The following is an 18,161-nucleotide window of genomic DNA, read 5'->3' on the forward strand; positions in this document are numbered from 1 at the left end:
AAAACTTCATAACTGCCGGTATAATAACTCTCTAATAGTAGAAAAAATAAACACTAATCAATAAAATGGGAATATGAGACTGACCGTAACAAGCATTCTTTCTGATGCAGGAGAAAATAACTTGCAATGTAAGAGAATGTCAGGCAACAGGAAAAGGAATCTTAACTCAGGGGGACAAAAAAGCAATTGAGATTGTGGCTAATGCTGTAAGAAATGGAGATGTGGGAGGACCTACACGAACTGTGGGGTTGTGCAGACCATGGCCCACTGCCGCCGAGTTTTGCTGCCATTTTCCTCCCCTCGCCATTTTCCACTTGGGCTGCAGCGGGCGGGAGGGGAGTACCGCTGGGAACCGCCCGCTGACATCCTCTGGAGGCCAAGTAGCGTAAGTGGCCTCCCGCCCGCCGAGCTGTCAGATTGGTACGGGTGGGAGTTGGCGCCAGCAGGGGGAAGGACCGCTGTGTGGAGGCTGGTCTAACCCCGATGGTCGGTACAAAGAAGGGAAAAAAAGGTTAAAGTATTTGACTTTTTTTTTTACAGCGACTTACCTGGATGGGGTTCCCTGAAGGTGTTCCCGTGTTTTTTTTTGTTTCCTATGGTTTTTATTTGCAGGTCTTCCACCCTCCCTGGGCCCGACTCCATCCTTGTCGGCACTTGGACGGCAAGAGGTTTGCCGCCGAGATGGAGAACTTCCGCCCGCTGCCGCCCAGATTGAAGGCATAAGCTGCTGTTTGGCTGCCGGGCGGTACTGCCATGTCTTTGAGAGGAAGCTTCCAAGCAAAGTACCGCCCAGTCTCTTGGCGCCCATTGGCGGTCCTTTGGGCGGGCCTTGGCTTCAACCAAGTTCGGGCCGCATGTGCTTATGATTAATCATAAAAACTACTTTTCTCTTTTCTGAAGCCCATGCTCTGAGAAGACTCTGACCTGAGCTGAACCTTAAAGTAAAATGTGCAGCAGAAAACCGATTGCATGACCGACTCACCTTATCTCAGGTGGAAGAAGAGTGTTAGAAAGGGGCTGAAGAAACAGACGAACTGATGCCACGACCTTCTATGTCAGGCACAGCAGAAATTTTCTCGTGGATGCCTCCAATTATATAGTCTATCACTTACTCACCAGTACTGATAGATGCATTTGGGTGACACAGGGGTTGAAATTCAACCTCAGCAGCAACACAAAATGAGTCATCATCATAGGCAGTCCCTCGAAATTGCTTCCACTCTAAAAGTAAGTTCGCAGGTGACTGAACAGTCCGATACGGTCGGAGGTTGGGCCCAAGAGGAGTCAGAGGTTGGGCCCAAGTGGAGTCGGAGGTCGGGCCCAAATGGAGTCAGAGGTTGAGGCCAGGCGGAGTCAGAGGTCGGGCCAGCAGGTGTTGGAGGTCGGGCCCAGCAGGTGTCGGAGGTTGGGGCCCAGCAGGAGTTGGAGGTCGGGGCCCAGCGGGAGTCGGAGGTCGGGGCCCAGCGGGTGTCGGAGGTCGGGGCCCAGCGGGTGTCGGAGGTCGGGGCCCAGCGGGTGTCGGAGGTCGGGGCCCAGAGCAGGAGGAGGAGAGGAGGTCGGGACCCAGAGCGGAGATCGGAAGCCCAGGAGCGGCGAGGTCGAGGCCAAGGAAGGAATAGCATGGGCCAACAGCGAGGTGCCGCGAGGGCCACACTGTGAATCTCAAGGAGAGCGTTCTTGTGGAAAGGAGGAAGGAGGATGGTAGGAGTATGCATGTTGTATGAACTAGACCCATACAGCAGAGCCTGGTCTCCCCTTGCCACTGGACCAAGACCTTGCTCTGTCAAGCCCGTGTGATAGCTAGTGAGCAACGGCCACCCCATGTTAAAACAATTCATGCACAGGCATCTACCACACTTGAAGATGAGGTTTGGGACCTGGAATGTCAGGACCCTCATGGACAACCCCAACGGCGACAGACCGGAATGCCGCACCGCTATCGTTGCCTGGGAGTTCAAGCGCTTCGACATAGACGTCGCCGCCCTAAGCGAGACCTGGCGGGCAGAGGAAGGCCAGCTCAAAGAACAGGATGGTGACTGTACCTTCTTCTGGAAAGGAAAACCAGAAGTAGAACGCCGCCTCTATGGGGTTGGCTTCGCCTTAAAAAACGAGCTAATGGGCTGTCTCAGAGACTCCCCTTGCGGGATAAACAAACACCTCATGACACTTCGGCTTACCCTAGTCCAGAACTAGTGAGCTACGGTCTTCAGCGCGTACGCTCCAACACTGGAAATACAGATGAGACAAAGAGCAATTCTACTCCAGCCTCGAACAATCCTTGTCCCGAGTCCCAAAAGGCGACAAGCTGATCCTCCTTGGTGACTTTAACACCAGAGTTGGAAAGGACATTGACCTCTGGGGGGGTGTGATCGGCAGAGAAAGGGTAGGGAAAGCCAACTCCAATGGCACTCTCCTCATGACAAAATGCTTAGAACACGGCCTTGTCATAACCAATACCCTGTTCCGTCAGAAAGACAAATATAAAGCCCCATGGCAACATCCTCGCTCCAAGCACTGCCATCGTCTAAGCGAGGGACCACAAAGACATGCGCATCACCTGGGCCACGACAGCAGCAGACGACTGCTGGATGAACCATCGCCTAATTCGTTCTGCCATCACTGTTATATATGTAAACTCTGTGCAGCCACCAGAGGGCTCATCCCCTGGAGTCCCAAGGGATCCATAATCCCTTGTGAGCACAGGTAATTAAGGAGGCCTCACAGGTTGGAGAGGCACTCTGGAGACCTGCAATAAAAGACTACAGTCACACTTTACTTTGAGCCCACAGCACTCAGTTTGACTCTTTCTTCATACATAACAACTGGCGACGAGATATAGATAGCGAACCCAAAGATGCAGAGAACAGTGGGCATCCTGGAGAAATTCTCAGAGGGAGATGATTGGGAAACATTTGTGGAGCGACTCGACCAATACTTCGTAGCCAACGAGCTGGATGGAGAAGAGAGCGCTGCCAAACGAAGGGCGATTCTCCTCACCTTCTGCGGGGCACCAACGCATGGCCTCATGAAAAATCTGCTTGCTCCAGCGAAACCCACGGAGAAATCATATGCTGATGGCAAAGTACCGGTTCTACACCTACAAAAGGTTTGAAGGCCAAGAAGTGGCGAGTTATGTCGCCGAGCTAAGACGCCTTGCAGGAAATTGCGAACTTGAAGGACATTTGGAGCACATGCTCAGAGACTTTTTCATTCTTGGCACTGGCCACGAAACAATACTTGGCAAACTTTTGACTGTAGAGACCCCAACCTTGAGTAAGGCCACAGCGATAGCCCAGGCGTTCATTGCCACCAGTGACAATACTAAGTAAATCTCTCAGCACACAAGTGCTGCTACAAGTACTGTGAACAAAGTGATGTTGTTTTCACATAGCAATGTACAGGGCAGGCCACACATGCCTGCAGCTGCACATCTGCAGATGTCTCAGAGTCCACCGTCAAGGATGATGAATGCAAGGCCATTAAAACCTTGTTGGCGCTGCGGGAGTGATCGTCATTTCCATTCATGCTGCTTCAAAGAGTACATTTACAAGGGCTGTGGAACAATGGGACACCTCCAACATATGTGCAGGTGAGCTGCAAATCCTGTTAATCCTGCAAACCACCACGTTGCAGAGGAGGACAGATCCACGGCAGATCAGGACGAACCAGAGCCTCAGACCGAGAAGGCAGAGGTACATGGGGTGCACATATTTACCACAAAGTGTCCCCCGATAATGCTGAACGTTGAAATAAATGGACTCCCGGTGTCAATGGAGCTGGACACGGGCGCAAGCCAGTCCACCATGAGCAAAAAAACTTTCGAAAAATTGTGGTGCAGCAAGGCCTCAAGGCCAGTCTTGACTCCATTTCGCACGAAACTAAGAACTTATACAAAGGAACTGATTCCCGTAATCAGCCGTGCTACTGTAAAGGTCTCCTATGATGGAACGGTACCGGGTGATGGTCCCACGCTGCTCGGCAGGAGCTGGCTGGGAAAGTTACGCTGGAACTGGGACGATGTCCTAGCGCCATCGCCCGCTGACGACACTTCGTGTGCCCAGGTCTTAAACAAGTTCCCTTCATTGTTCGAACCAGGCATCGGGAAATTCCAAGGAGCAAAAGTGCAGATCCACCTAATTCCGGATGCGCGACCCATTCATCACAAGGTGAGAGCAGTACTGTACATGATGAGAGAAAGGGTAGAGATCGAGCTAGACCGGCTGCAAAGAGAGGGCATCATTTCACCGATCGAATTAAACGAGTGGGCCAGTCTGATTGTCCCAGTCCTCAAGGGAGACAGCACCGTCAGAATCTATGGCGATTACAAAGTAACTATCAATCGTTTCTCCCTGCAGGACCAATACCCACTACCAAAGGCCGATGACCTCTTTGCAACGCTGGCGGGGGGAAAGACGTTCACGAAGCTGGATTTGACTTCAGCCTACGTGATATATGAACTGGAGGAATCATCGAAGGGCCTCACCTGCATCAATACGCACAAAGGTCTCTTTATTTATAACAGATGCCCGTTTGGAATTCGATCAGCGGTGGTGATATTCCAGAGAAACATGGAAAGCTTACTGAAGTCGGTCCCGCGCACTGTTGTCTTCCAGGACAACATCTTGGTTACAGGTCAGGACACAGTCGAGCATCTGCAGAACCTGGAGGAGGTACTTAGTTGACTCAACTGCGTGGGGCTCAGGTTAAAACGCTCGAAGTGCGTTTTCTTGGCGCCTGAAGTGAAGTTCCTAGGGAGGAGGATCACGGCAGATAGCATCAAGCCCACCGATTCGAAGACTGAGGCCATCGAACAACGCACCGAGGCCACAGAACATGATGGAGCTGCGGTTGTTTCTAGGACTCCTTAACTACTTTGGTAACTTCTTACCGGGTCTCAGCACACTGTTAGAACCACTGCACGCCTTACTGCGTTAAGGGGACGAATGGGTTTGGGGCAAAAGCCAAGAAAATGCCTTTGTAAAAGCGAGAAAATTGTTATGCTCAAACAAATTGCTTGTGTTGTATGATCCATGTAAGCGCTTGGTATTAGCATGTGATGCGTCGTCATATGGCGTCGGGTGTGTATTGCAACAAGCTAATGATTTTTGGAAATTGCAACCGGTTGATTATGCATTCAGGAGTTTGTCTAAGGCTGAGAGAGCCTACAGCATGATTGATAAAGAAGCGTTAGCGTGTGTCTATGGGGTAAAGAAAATGCATCAATATCTGTTTGGGCTCAAATTCGCATTGGGAACTGACCATAAGCCACTTATATCCCTGTTTTCCGAGAGTAAAGGGATAAATACTAATGCATCGGCCCACATCCAGAGATGGGCGCTCACGTTGTCTGCACACAACTACACCATCTGCCACAGGCCAGGCACAGAAAACTGTGCCGATGCTCTCAGTAGGCTGCCATTGCCCACCACGGGAGTGGAAATGGCGCAGCCCGCAGATTTAGCCATGGTTATGGAAGCATTTGTGAGTGAGCAATCACCCGTCACAGCCCGGCAGATTAGAACCTGGACGAGCCAGGACCTCTTACTGTCCCTAGTCAAAAACTGTGTGCTTCACGGGAGCTGGTCCAGTGTCCCAGTGGAAGTGCAGGAAAAGATAAAGCCGTTCCAGCGGCGCAAAGATGAAATGTCTAGACAGGCAGACTGCCTTCTGTGGGGAAATCGGGTAGTGGTTCCCAAGAAGGGCAGAGACACCTTCATCAGTGACCTCCACAGTACCCACCCAGGCATCATAATGACGAAAGCGATAACCAGATCCCACGTGTGGTGGCCCGGTATCGATGCGGACTTAACAGTCCTGCATGCACAGATGTAACACATGCTCGCAGCTAAGCAATGCACCCAGGAAGGCGCCACTAAGCTTATGGTCTTGGCCCTCCAAACCGTGGTCTAGGGTCCATGTCGACTATGCAGGCCGATTCTTGGATAAAATGTTCCTTGTGGTTGTAGATGCATGTTCCAAATGGATTGAATGTGAGATAATGTTGGCAAGCACGTCCGCTGCCACCACTGAAAGCCTGCGGGCCATGTTTGTTACGCATGGCCTGTCTGATGTCCTGCTGAGCGACAACGGGCCATGTTTTACAAGTGTTGAGTTCAAGCAATTCATGACCCGTAACGGAATCAAACATGTTACATCTGCCCCGTTTAAACCAGCATCCAATGATCAGACAGAGAGAGCAGTGCAAACAATCAAGCAAGGCTTGAAGAGGGTAACGGAAGGCTCACTGCAGATTCGCCTATCCCGAGTCCTGCTTAGCTACCGCATGAAACCCCATTTGCTCACTGGGATCCCACCTGCTGAACTGCTCATGAAAAGAGCACTTAAGACAAGACTCTCGTTAGTTCACCCCGATCTACATGAACATGTAGAGAGCAGGCGGCTCCAACAAAGTCAATATCATGAGAGCGTAAATGTGTCAACGCAAGATTGAAATCAATGATCCTGTATTTGTATTGAATTATGGACAAGGTCCCAAGCAGCTTCCCGGCACTATTGTGGCCAAAGAGGGGAGCAGGGTGTTTAGGGTCAATCTTTCAAATGGACTCATTCACTGGAAACACTTGGTCCAAATCAAACTCAGATTCATGCACTATCCTGAGCAATCCACTTTGGATCCTTCCTTCTTTGACCCCCAACACACACACCAGTGGCAACCGACACAGCGGTTGACCACAAAGCAGAACCCATCATCCACAGCAGCCCAGCAGGACTCACCTCACCAGGCAGCCCAGCGAGGGCCCAACAGACGAATCACTAATAGCAGCATTTGCCCTGAGACGATCCACTAGGGCAAGAAGGGCCCCAGATCGACTCACCTTGTAAATAGTTATACTGTTGACTTTGGGGGACGGGGGGTGGGGGGAGTGTTGTTATATATGTAAAGTTGTATATACTCTGAACAGCCACCAGAGGTTCTCATCCCCTGGAGTCCCAAGGGATCCCATAATCCCTTGGGAGCACAGGTATTTAAGGAGGCCTCACAGGTTGGAGAGGCACTCTGGAGACCTGCAATAAAAGACTGTCACACTTTACTTTGAGCTCACAGCATTCAGTCTGAATCTTTCTTCATACATAACAATCATCATCAACACTGCCCCAAAACAGCGACGGCAACAAAAACAATGCCGTAGTAAAATTAACGCCGGAGCATTCAAAAATCCCGCTAAGAAAGCCCTATTCAGCCAGCACCTCGCTACCAACCCGACGATTCCCAGTGACCCAGAGACGCAAAGTGTCCACAGTGCCTGGTCTGCCCTCAAGGCTTCCATAATTAGCACCTACGAAGAGACACCCGGTCACTCGACCAGGAAACACCAAGGCTAGTTCGATGAGAACGACCAGGATATCCAAGAGCTAATATGCCACAAGCGCAAGGCATTCTTGGACTGGAAGCAGCAAAACAACTCGAGAGCAAGAAAGCAGTTCGACAGATGCCTGAAGATCGAGGTCCAACAGAAAACCTGTGACCTACAGAACAGATGGTGGGTGGAGAAAGCACAAGAAATCGAGCAGCTAGCCGACAACCATGACGTGTGAGGATTCTTCAGCGCAGTCAAGACTACTTATGGCCCAAGTACCCAAGGCCCTATCCCACTGCTGGCCAAGAACGGAGAGGTGCTCATCAAAGAGAGAGAGGCAGTCAGTGCCCGCCTGGAAGGAGCACTTCAAGGATCTCCTTAACCGAGACTCTGTCTTCGATGTAAGTGTCCTCGACTCTATCCCACAGCATGCCACGTGTCACCATCTCAGCACAACCCCAGCCTGGCACAAGGTTGAAAAGGCCATCCGACAACTGAAGAACAAGTAATCAAGAACAGATGGAATCCCCATCGAAGCATTAAACCATGTCGGAGAAGCACTACTGGCGCAGATCCATGACCTCATCTCTCTTATCTGGAAGGAGGAGATCATGCTAGGAGATCTCAGAGATGCTGTAATCGTGACCATCTTCAATAAAGGTGACAAGTCCAACTGCGGTAACTACAGAGGAATCTCCATGCTGTCAACCACTGGGAAAGTCATTGCAAGAATCTTCCTGAATCACCTTCTCACAGTGGCTGAAGAACTCCTCCCAGAGTCGCAATGCAGATTCCGTCCACTAAGGGGCACAATGGACATGATCTTCACCGCGCAGCAGATACAAGAGAAATGCAGGGAACAGCACCAACCCCTGTACGTGGCCTTCTTCGACCTCACAAAAGCCTTTGACACTGTCAACCATGAGGGATTATGGAGCGTCCTCCTCAGATTCGGCTGCCCTCAAATGTTTGTCACAATTTTCCGCCTGAAAGCATGCAAGCTGTGATCCTACCAATGGATCCACCACAGACTCATTCCACGTTCGGACCGGGGTCAATCAAGGGTATGTCATCGCACCAACGCTGTCCTCGATCTTCCTTGCTGCAAGTGCTCCATCTCACCCTCGACAAGCTCCCCGCTGGAGTGGAGCTAAATTACAGGAGAAAAAAGAATCTGTTCAACTTCCGCCGCCTCCAGGCTAGATCCAAGGTCGTCCCATCCTCCGTCATCGAATTACAGTACGCAGACAATGCATGCGCACACTTGGAGGCCGAACTCCAAGCCATCGTCAACATCTTCACCAAGGCTTACGAGAGCAAGGGCCTTACACTAAACATCCGCAAGCAAAGGTCCTCTATCAACCTGCCCCCGCCACACAGCACTGCCCCCCGGTTATCAAAATCCATGATGAGGTCTTGGACAACGTGGACCATTTTCCATACCTCGGGAGCCTACTGTCAACAAGGGCAGACATCGACGACGAGGTCCAGCACAGCCTTCGGTCGCCTGAGAAAGAGAGTGTTTGAAGACTAGGACCTCAAACCTGGCACCAAGCTCATGGTCTACAGAGCAGTAGTGATACCCACCCTCCTATATGGCTCAGAGACATGGACTATGTACAGTAGGCACCTCAAAACACTGGAGATGTACCACCAGCACTGCCTCCACAACGTCCTGCAAATCCACTGGCAGGATAGGTGCACCAACATCAGTGTTCTCGCTCAGGCCAACATCCCCAGCATCAAAGCACTGACCACACTCAATCAGCTCCACTGGGTGGGCCACATCGTCTGCTTGCCTGACATGAGACTCCCAAAGCAAGCGCTCTACTCGGAGCTCCGACACGGCCAGTGAGCCCCAGGTGGGCAGAGGAAACGCTTCAAGGACACCCTCAAAGCCTCCTTGAAAAAATGCAACATCCCCACCGACACCTGGGAATCCCTGGCCCAAGACTGCCCAAGGTGGAGGAGAAGCATCCGGAAAGGCATTGAACACCAAGTTCTCTTCGCTGAGAGCAAGGTGAAACCAAATGTAGACAGCGGAAGAAGCGTACGGCAAACCAGGCCCCCCCACCCATCCATTCCTTCAACCACTGTCTGCCCCACCTGTGACAGAGACTGTAGGTCCTGCATTGGACTCTTCAGTCGCCTGAAAGCTCATTTTTAGTGTGGAAGCAAGTCATTCTCGACTCCAAGGGACTGCCTATGATGATGATGATGATGATCTTAGGGTGGAAATAACAGAAGTTAAAATGGGTGGCATAATCCTATTCTGAATCATCATTTACATGGCTGCACTCGTTTGGTCGGGAGTGGTCTGGGGGGGGGGGGGAGGGGGGAGGGGGATTATACTTCTACCTTCCATTGAGAATTTATGGTCGGTCCAGCTTCTGCCCCAAATTATGGACCCTCCCCCAAATCAGCTTGATTTCCAGCCACTCATTTGATGAAAATTTCATGGCCAACCTGATTAACTTTAGTAATTAGCCATGAACACAAAGCTGTCCTGTTTGCCTCAGAAATTATTTTCTGATGTAACCTTTTTGGTCTTTTTAGTGACTGAGCATATCAAAAATATCATTATAAACATAGAGGTTGAAAGTACCGCAGTTCTGCAGCTGAGGTGCAGGAGACACAATGAAGGTGGAAAATCTGGCAGGACCCTTGTTGTGTTTAACAAACTCCAAAAGATACAGCCTTTAATTGCTGCTTCTTTTTTATCATTACATAAATAATGGCTATAATAAAACTGAGTTAATACAAGGCTACGGTCATTAAATCTAGTGTAATCTCAAAATTAACCTTTGAATTACTGTCTCGAGTGTCCACTTGACTACTAATGATCAAATAATCCTGGTTGCCCTGTGTAAAGTGTTTCACATCACTGGTTTCGGATACAATCAAAGACTGAATCTGTGGGGAAAATAAAAGCAAAGACTAAGACCATACTTTGAAATTATAACAATATTGCACCCATTTGATTTAATGTTCAAGCATCTCGTATCACCAGAATAATAAGATTGCATTTGATAAACTAAACAGTAACCTATCATTTACTGGAAAATAGGTAAACATTTTGGTAAAAACTTCAAAACATTTCGATATTAATTACTCTGTAAAAAAAACCCTCAGATTTAAGTCTTCAGTTTGAAAATTATTTTCTCCAATATTTGCCTATAAACAATTATAAACATTGAGGGGCTTTTCCCCCAGTCGGGCCAAGCTAAGATCCACTTCATTCTTTTAAGTACAAGTGTTGGCATAAACCACAAAATGCAAAAACCTATTCATTTCAATTCTTCCTCTGTCAAGCACAATTACCTGAGCCAGAAGATATATATAGATAATCTGTCCCTAGGGCTCTGCTAATCTGATTTAATCAGATGAGGACAAGTGTGCTTTAAAAAAAAAATCTGTTTCACCCATTTTCTACTGTCGTTTCCTGAAGGCGTTGAATCTAGCCATCCGATACCTCCCTCACTTCAACATTCTTCATATGTAAGGGGAGGAAAACCGATATCCGAACTGAATTGTAGGGCTTATCAGTATTAAGAGGTTCTGAGGAATCGGGAGTTCCTCTGTCTCTAAGCGATTGTAATTGTATGTAAAACTCGCTTATGTATGTAAAGCACGCTTATACACTTGTTTGAATGGGTTTTAAGAAGGGGAAGCAGCAAAGCTTGCTATGTTGCAAAGCCTGATGGTTAATGAACCATCATAACAGAAGATGGAAACAACACATTCAGTATAGAACAACACTTGCCAAGGACAGTAGAGAATAAGCTATTTGGGAACATAGATTGTAAACAGCATCTGTATCTGATGAAAAATTAGGACATGATGACTGAAGTTCTCTTGGGAACAGGATAAGAAAGCAGGTGTTTTGGGAACAAGATATCAAACACACGTCATGAAAAACTGAGGCAAAGTGACATCATTGATACCTTCCTCGGAACATTTCCCTTGCACGCTCGAATAAACCCGGTTGAACCGAAGTTTTCGTCTGAGTGATTCCGTGGTCGCTATTAAGAGGGCAGGTGTCGACTCCTTATATCAGGGAGTCCACCTTGAGGAAGAGAAGTCTTCCTTTTAAACCAACATCATGTGAGAACCTCAATATGATGAGCTACTCTACCATGGAGGGCATCATAGCTAAGACTGATCTCATCCTCAACATCTAGAAACATGGCGAGAACCCGGGATAATTTTGAATCTGCCTAGCTCAGAAGCACAGAGGCTAATTGTAGACCCCAAAATTCTGCCATACCTGAGATCAACTTACTGATTGAACCCGGGATTTCTTAGTCTGTACGGCTCAATACTGTAACAAGCAGTAACTTTACTCAGTAACTCATTGAATGCCATATAAAAACAGATTAACACAAGAACATAAGAAATAGGAGCAGGAGTAGGTCATTTGGCCCCTCGAGCCTGCTCCACTATTCAATGAGTTCATGGTTGATCTGATCTTGGTGTCAACTCCACTTCCCCGCCCGCTCCCCATAACCCTTGACTCGCTTATCATTCAAAAATCTGTCTATCTCCAACTTAAATATATTCAACGACGCAGCCTCCACAGCTTTCTGGGGCAGAAAATTCCAAAGATTCACGACCCTCAGAGAAGAAATTCCTCCTCATCTCCATTTTAAATGGGCGAGCCCTTATTCTGAAACTATGACCCTAGTTTTAGATTCCCCCCTGAGGGGAAACATCCTCTCTGCATCTACCCTGTCAAGCCCCCTCAGAATCTTATATGTTTCAATAAGATCACCTCTCATTCTTCTAAACTCCAATGAGTATAGGCCCAACCTGCTCAACCTTTCCTCATAAGACAACCCCTTCACCTCAGGAATCAGCCCAGTGAACCTTCTCTGAACTGCCTCCAAAGCAAGTATATCCCTCCTTAAATAAGGAGACCAAACTGTTGTAGCAAAACATTCCTACTTTTATACTCCATCCCCCTTGCAATAAATTCCATTTGCCTTCCTACTTACTTGCTGTAACTGCATGCTAATATTTTGTGTTTCATGCACAAGGACCCCCAGGTCCCTCTGTACTGCAGCATTTTGTAGTTTCTCTCCATTTAAATAATAATGCGCTTTTTTATTCTTCCTACCAAAGTGGATAACCTCACAGTTTCCCACATTATACTCCATCTGCCACATTTTTACCCACTCACTGAGCCTATCTTTATCCCTTTGCAGATTCTTTGTGTCCTCCTCACAACTTGCTTTCCCACCCATCTTTGTATCATCAGCAAATTTGGCTACATTACACTCAGTCCCTTCATCCAAGTTATTAATATAGATTGTAAATAGTTGAGGCCAAAGCACCGATTCCTGCGGCACCGCTCTAGTTACAGTTTGCCAACTTGAAAATGAGCCATTTATCCCGACTCTCTGTTTTGTTAGTTAGCCAATCCTCTACCCAACCCCGTGAGCTCTTATCTTGTGCAGTAACCATTTATATGGCACCTTATCGAATGCCTTCTGGAAATCCAAATACACAACATCCACTGGTTCCCCGTCATCCACCCTGCTTGTTACATCCTCAAAGAACTCTAGGAAATTTGTCAAACATGATTTGCCTTTCATAAAACCATGCTGACTCTGCTTGATTGTATTATGATTTTCTAAACATCCTGCTACTACTTCCTTAATAATGGACTCCAGCATTTTCCCAATGACAGATGTTAGGCGAACTGCTCTATATTTTCCTGCTTTCTGTCTCCCTTTCTTCTTGAATAGCGGCGTTACATTTGTGGTTTTTCGATCCACTGGGACCTTTCCAGAATGCAGGGAATTTTGGTAGATTACAACCAATGCATCCATTATCTCTGCATCCACTTCTTTTAAGACTCTGGGAAGCAGGCCATCAGGTCCAGAGGACTTGTCCACTTTTAGTACCATTAGTTTGCCTACGAGTTTTTCTCGAGTGATAGAGATTGTTTTAAGTTCCTCCCTCCATATACCCCTATTGGGAAGCTTTGAGACGTCCGATGGTCATAAAAGGCGCTATATAAATGCAAGTGAGGAGGTACGTGGAGACGCGTGAGTTACAGGGTCGGTGAGAGGCCTATAAAGGCCCAACACGGCGGCAGTCGGGAGCAGCGTGAGGAGGTGCGTGGAGACGCGTGAGTTACAGGGTCGGTGAGAGGCCTATAAAGGCCCAACGCGGCTGCAGTCGGGAGCAGCGTCGAGGAGGTGCGTGGTGAGGCGTACTGGTGCAGCTACAGGGAGAAGGCAAAACAGAAGTAGAAAGAAACAGAAAGGTGACATCACAGCCAAAGGGGTAAGTGATTGGCTGGTGATTGGTGAGTAGTTTTTCTTTTTTCTCTTCGATAACAGTGAGTAAACTTTAGCATTGTTGTTGCTTAACAAAGGGTTAAGTCATGGCAGGACAGCTCGGTCACGTGTTATGCTCCTCCTGTACCATGTGGGAACTCAGGGACGACACCAGTGTACCTGACGACTACGTGTGCGGGAAGTGTATCCGCCTGCAGCTCCTGACCGACCGCGTTGCGGAGTTGGAGCTGAGGGTGGATTCACTCTGGAGCATCCACAATGCTGAGAATGACGTGAGTAGCACGTGTAGCGAGTTGGTCGTACCGCAGGAAAAGGGTCCACAGCCAGATAGGGAATGGAAGACCAGCAGGAAGAGCAGTGCAAGGAAGGTAGTGCAGGGGTCCCCTGTGGTCATCCCCCTGCAAAACAGATACGTTGCTTTGGGTACTGTTGGGGGGGATGACTCATTAGGGGAGGGCAGCAGCAGCCAAATTCATCGCACCGTGGCTGGCTCTGTTGCACAGGAGGGCAGGAAAAAGAGTGGGAGAGCGATAGTGATAGGGGATTCAATGGTGAGGGGGATAGGCTTTTCTGCGCCCGCAACCGAGACTCCAGGATGGTATGTTGCCTCCCTGGTGCAAGGGTCAAGGATGTCTCAGAGGGGGTGCAGGACATTCTAAAAAGGGAGGGAGAACAACCAGTTGTCGTGGTGCACATTGGTACCAACGACATAGGTAAAAAAAGGGATGAGGTCCTACGAAACGAATTTAAGGAGCTAGGAGCTAAATTAAAAAGTAGGACCTCAAAAGTAGTAATCTCGGGATTGCTACCAGTGCCACGTGCTAGTCAGAGTAGGAATCGCAGGATAGCGCAGATGAATACGTGGCTTGAGCAGTGGTGCACCAGGGAGGGATTCAAATTCCTGGGGCATTGGAACCGGTTCTGGGGGAGGTGGGACCAGTACAAACCGGATGGTCTGCACCTGGGCAGGACCGGAACCAATGTCCGAGGGGGAGTGTTTGCTAGTGCTGTTGGGGAGGAGTTAAACTAATAAGGCAGGGGGATGGGAACCAATGCAGGGAGACAGAGGGAAACAAAAAGGAGACAAAAGCAAAAGACAGAAAGGAGATGAGGAAAAGTGGAGGGCAGAGAAACCCAAGGCAAAGAACAAAAAGGGTCACTGTACAGCAAAATTCTAAAAGGACAAAGGGTGTTAAAAAAACAAGCCTGAAGGCTTTGTGTCTTAATGCAAGGAGTATCCGTAATAAGGTGGATGAATTAACTGTGCAAATTGATGTTAACAAATATGATGTGATTGGGATTACAGAGACGTGGCTCCAGGATGATCAGGGCTGGGAACTCAACATCCAGGGGTATTCAACATTCAGGAAGGATAGAATAAAAGGAAAAGGAGGTGGGGTAGCATTGCTGGTTAAGGAGGAGATTAATGCAATAGTTAGGAAGGACATTAGCTTGGATGATGTGGAATCTATACAGGTAGAGCTGCAGAACACCAAAGGGCAAAAAACATTAGTAGGAGTTGTGTACAGACCTCCAAACAGTAGTAGTGATGTTGGGAGGGCATCAAACTGGAAATTAGGGGTGCATGCAATAAAGGAGCAGTTATAATGGGTGACTTTAATATGCACATAAATTGGGCTAACCAAACTGGAAGCAATACGGTGGAGGAGGATTTCCTGGAGTGCATAAGGGATGGTTTTCTAGACCAATATGTCGAGGAACCAACTAGGGGGGAGGCCATCTTAGACTAGGTGTTGTGTAATGAGAGAGGATTAATTAGCAATCTCGTTGTGCGAGGCCCCTTGGGGGAAGAGTGACCATAATATGGTGGAATTCTGCATTAGGATGGAGAATGAAACAGTTAATTCAGAGACCATGGTCCAGAACTTAAAGAAGGGTAACTTTGAAGGTATGAGGCGTGAATTGGCTAGGATAGATTGGCGAATGATACTTAAGGGGTTGACTGTGGATGGGCAATGGCAGACATTTAGAGACCGCATGGATGAACTACAACAATTGTAGATTCCTGTCTGGCGTAAAAATAAAAAACGGAAGGTGGCTCAACCGTGGCTATCAAGGGAAATCAGGGATAGTATTAAAGCCAAGGAAGTGGCATACAAATTGGCCAGAAATAGCAGCGAACCCGGGGACTGGGAGAAATTTAGAACTCAGCAGAGGAGGACAAAGGGTTTGATTAGGGCAGGGAAAATGAAGTACGAGAAGAAGCTTGCAGCGAACATTAAGAACATTTAAAACAAAAGTTTCTATAGATATGTAAAGAGAAAAAGGTTAGTAAAGACAAACGTAGGTCCCCTGCAGTCAGAATCAGGGGCAGTCATAACGGGGAACAAAGAAATGGCGGACCAATTGAACAAGTACTTTGGTTCGGTATTCACTAAGGAGGACACAAACAACCTTCCGGATATAAAACGGGTCAGAGGGTCTAGTAAGGAGGAGGAACTGAGGGAAATCCTTATTAGTCGGGAAATTGTGTTGGGGAAATTGATGGGATTGAAGGCCAATAAATCCCCAGGGCCTGATGGACTGCATCCCAGAGTACTTAAGGAGGTGGCCTTGGAAATAGCGGATGCATTGACAGTCATTTTCCAACATTCCATTGACTCTGGATCAGTTCCTATTGAGTGGAGGGTAGCCAATGTAACCCCACTTTTTAAAAAAGGTGGGAGAGAGAAAACAGGGAATTATAGACCGGTCAGCCTGACATCGGTGGAGGGTAAAATGATGGAATCAATTATTAAGGATGTCATAGCAGCGCATTTGGAAAGAGGTGACATGATAGGTCCAAGTTAGCATGGATTTGTGAAAGGGAAATCATGCTTGACAAAACTTCTGAAATTTTTTGAGGATGTTTCCAGTAGAGTGGACAAGGGAGAACCAGTTGATGTGGTATATTTGGACTTTCAGAAGGCTTTCGACAAGGTTCCACACAAGAGATTAATGTGCAAAGTTAAAGCACATGGGATTGGGGGTAGTGTGCTGACATGGATTGAGAACTGGTTGTCAGACAGGAAGCAAAGAGTAGGAGTAAATGGGGACTTTTCAGAATGGCAGGCAGTGACTAGTGGGGTACCGCACGGTTCTGTGCTGGGGCCCCAGCTGTTTACACTGTACATTAATGATTTAGACGAGGGGATTAAATGTAGTATCTCCAAATTTACGGATGACACTAAGTTAGGTGACAGTGTGAGCTGCGAGGAGGATGCTATGAGGCTGCAGAGTGACTTGGATAGGTTAGGTGAGTGGGCAAATGCATGGCAGATGAAGTATAATGTGGATAAATGTGAGGTTATCCACTTTGGTGGTAAAAACAGAGAGACAGACTATTATCTGAATGGTGACAGATTAGGAAAAGGGGAGGTGCAACGAGATCTGGGTGTCATGGTACATCAGTCATTGAAGGTTGGCATGCAGGTACAGCAGGCGGTTAAGAAAGCAAATGGCATATTGGCCTTCATAGCGAGGGAATTTGAGTACAGGGGAAGGGAGGTGTTGCTACAGTTGTACAGGGCCTTGGTGAGGCCATACCTGGAGTATTGTGTACAGTTTTGGTCTCCTAACCTTAGGAAGGACATTCTTGCTATTGAGGGAGTGCAGCGAAGGTTCACCAGACTGATTCCTGGGATGGCGGGACTGACCTATCAAGAAAGACTGGATCAACTGGGCTTGTATTCACTGGAGTTCAGAAGAATGAGAGGGGACCTCATAGAAACGTTTAAAATTCTGACGGGTTTAGACAGGTTAGATGCAGAAAGAATGTTCCCAATGTTGGGGAAGTCCACAACCAGGGGTCACAGTCTAAGGATAAGGGATAAGCCATTTAGGACCGAGATGAGAAGAAACTTCTTCACCCAGAGAGTGGTGAACCTGTGGAATTCTCTACCCCAGAAAGTTGTTGAGGCCAATTCACTAAATATATTCAAAAAGGAGTTCGATGAAATCCTTACTACTCGGGGGATCAAGGGGTGTGGCGAGAAAGCAGGAATGGGGTACTGAAGTTGCATGTTCAGCCATGAACTCATTGAATGGCGGTGCAGGTTAGAAGGGCCGAATGGCCTACTCCTGCACCTATTTTCTATGTTTCTAAATCTTTCTTCCTTGAAGACCGAAACAAAATATTTGTTCAAAGTCTCTGCCATTTCCCTGTTTCCCATTATTAATTCCCCAGTCTCATCCTCTCATCATCATCATCATCATAGGCAGTCCCTCGGAATCGAGGAAGACTTGCTTCCACTCTGAGAATGAGTCCTTAGCTGGCTGAACAGTCCAATACGAGTGCCACAGTCCCTGCCACAGGTGGGACAGACAGTCGTTTAGGGTAAGGGAGGGTGGGACAGGTTTGCCACGCTCGTTCCTTCCGCTGCCTGCGCTTGTTTTCTGCATGCACTCGGCGATGAGACTCGAGGCGCTCAGCGCCCTCCTGGATGCACTTCCTCCACTCAGGGCGGTCTTTGGCCAGGGACTCCCAGGTGTCGGTGGGGATGCCGCACTTTATCAGGGAGGCTTTGAGGGTGTCCTT

General features: G+C 48.1%; 1 protein-coding gene across 5 annotated transcripts in view; it reads right to left on the reverse strand.

Moving 5' to 3' along the window:
* Positions 1–18,161, reverse strand: part of adgrv1 (adhesion G protein-coupled receptor V1) — an 892,784-nt gene that overhangs the window by 554,282 nt on the left and 320,341 nt on the right. For all 5 annotated transcript variants that reach the window (XM_070885047.1, XM_070885038.1, XM_070885028.1 and 2 more), the window contains one exon: positions 10,122–10,232. In XM_070885047.1, coding sequence (XP_070741148.1) covers positions 10,122–10,232 — 111 coding nt within the window. The remainder of the gene's footprint in view (positions 1–10,121; positions 10,233–18,161) is intronic.

This window comes from Pristiophorus japonicus, chromosome 1, assembly GCF_044704955.1.
Source record: "Pristiophorus japonicus isolate sPriJap1 chromosome 1, sPriJap1.hap1, whole genome shotgun sequence".
NCBI lineage: Eukaryota > Metazoa > Chordata > Chondrichthyes > Pristiophoridae > Pristiophorus > Pristiophorus japonicus.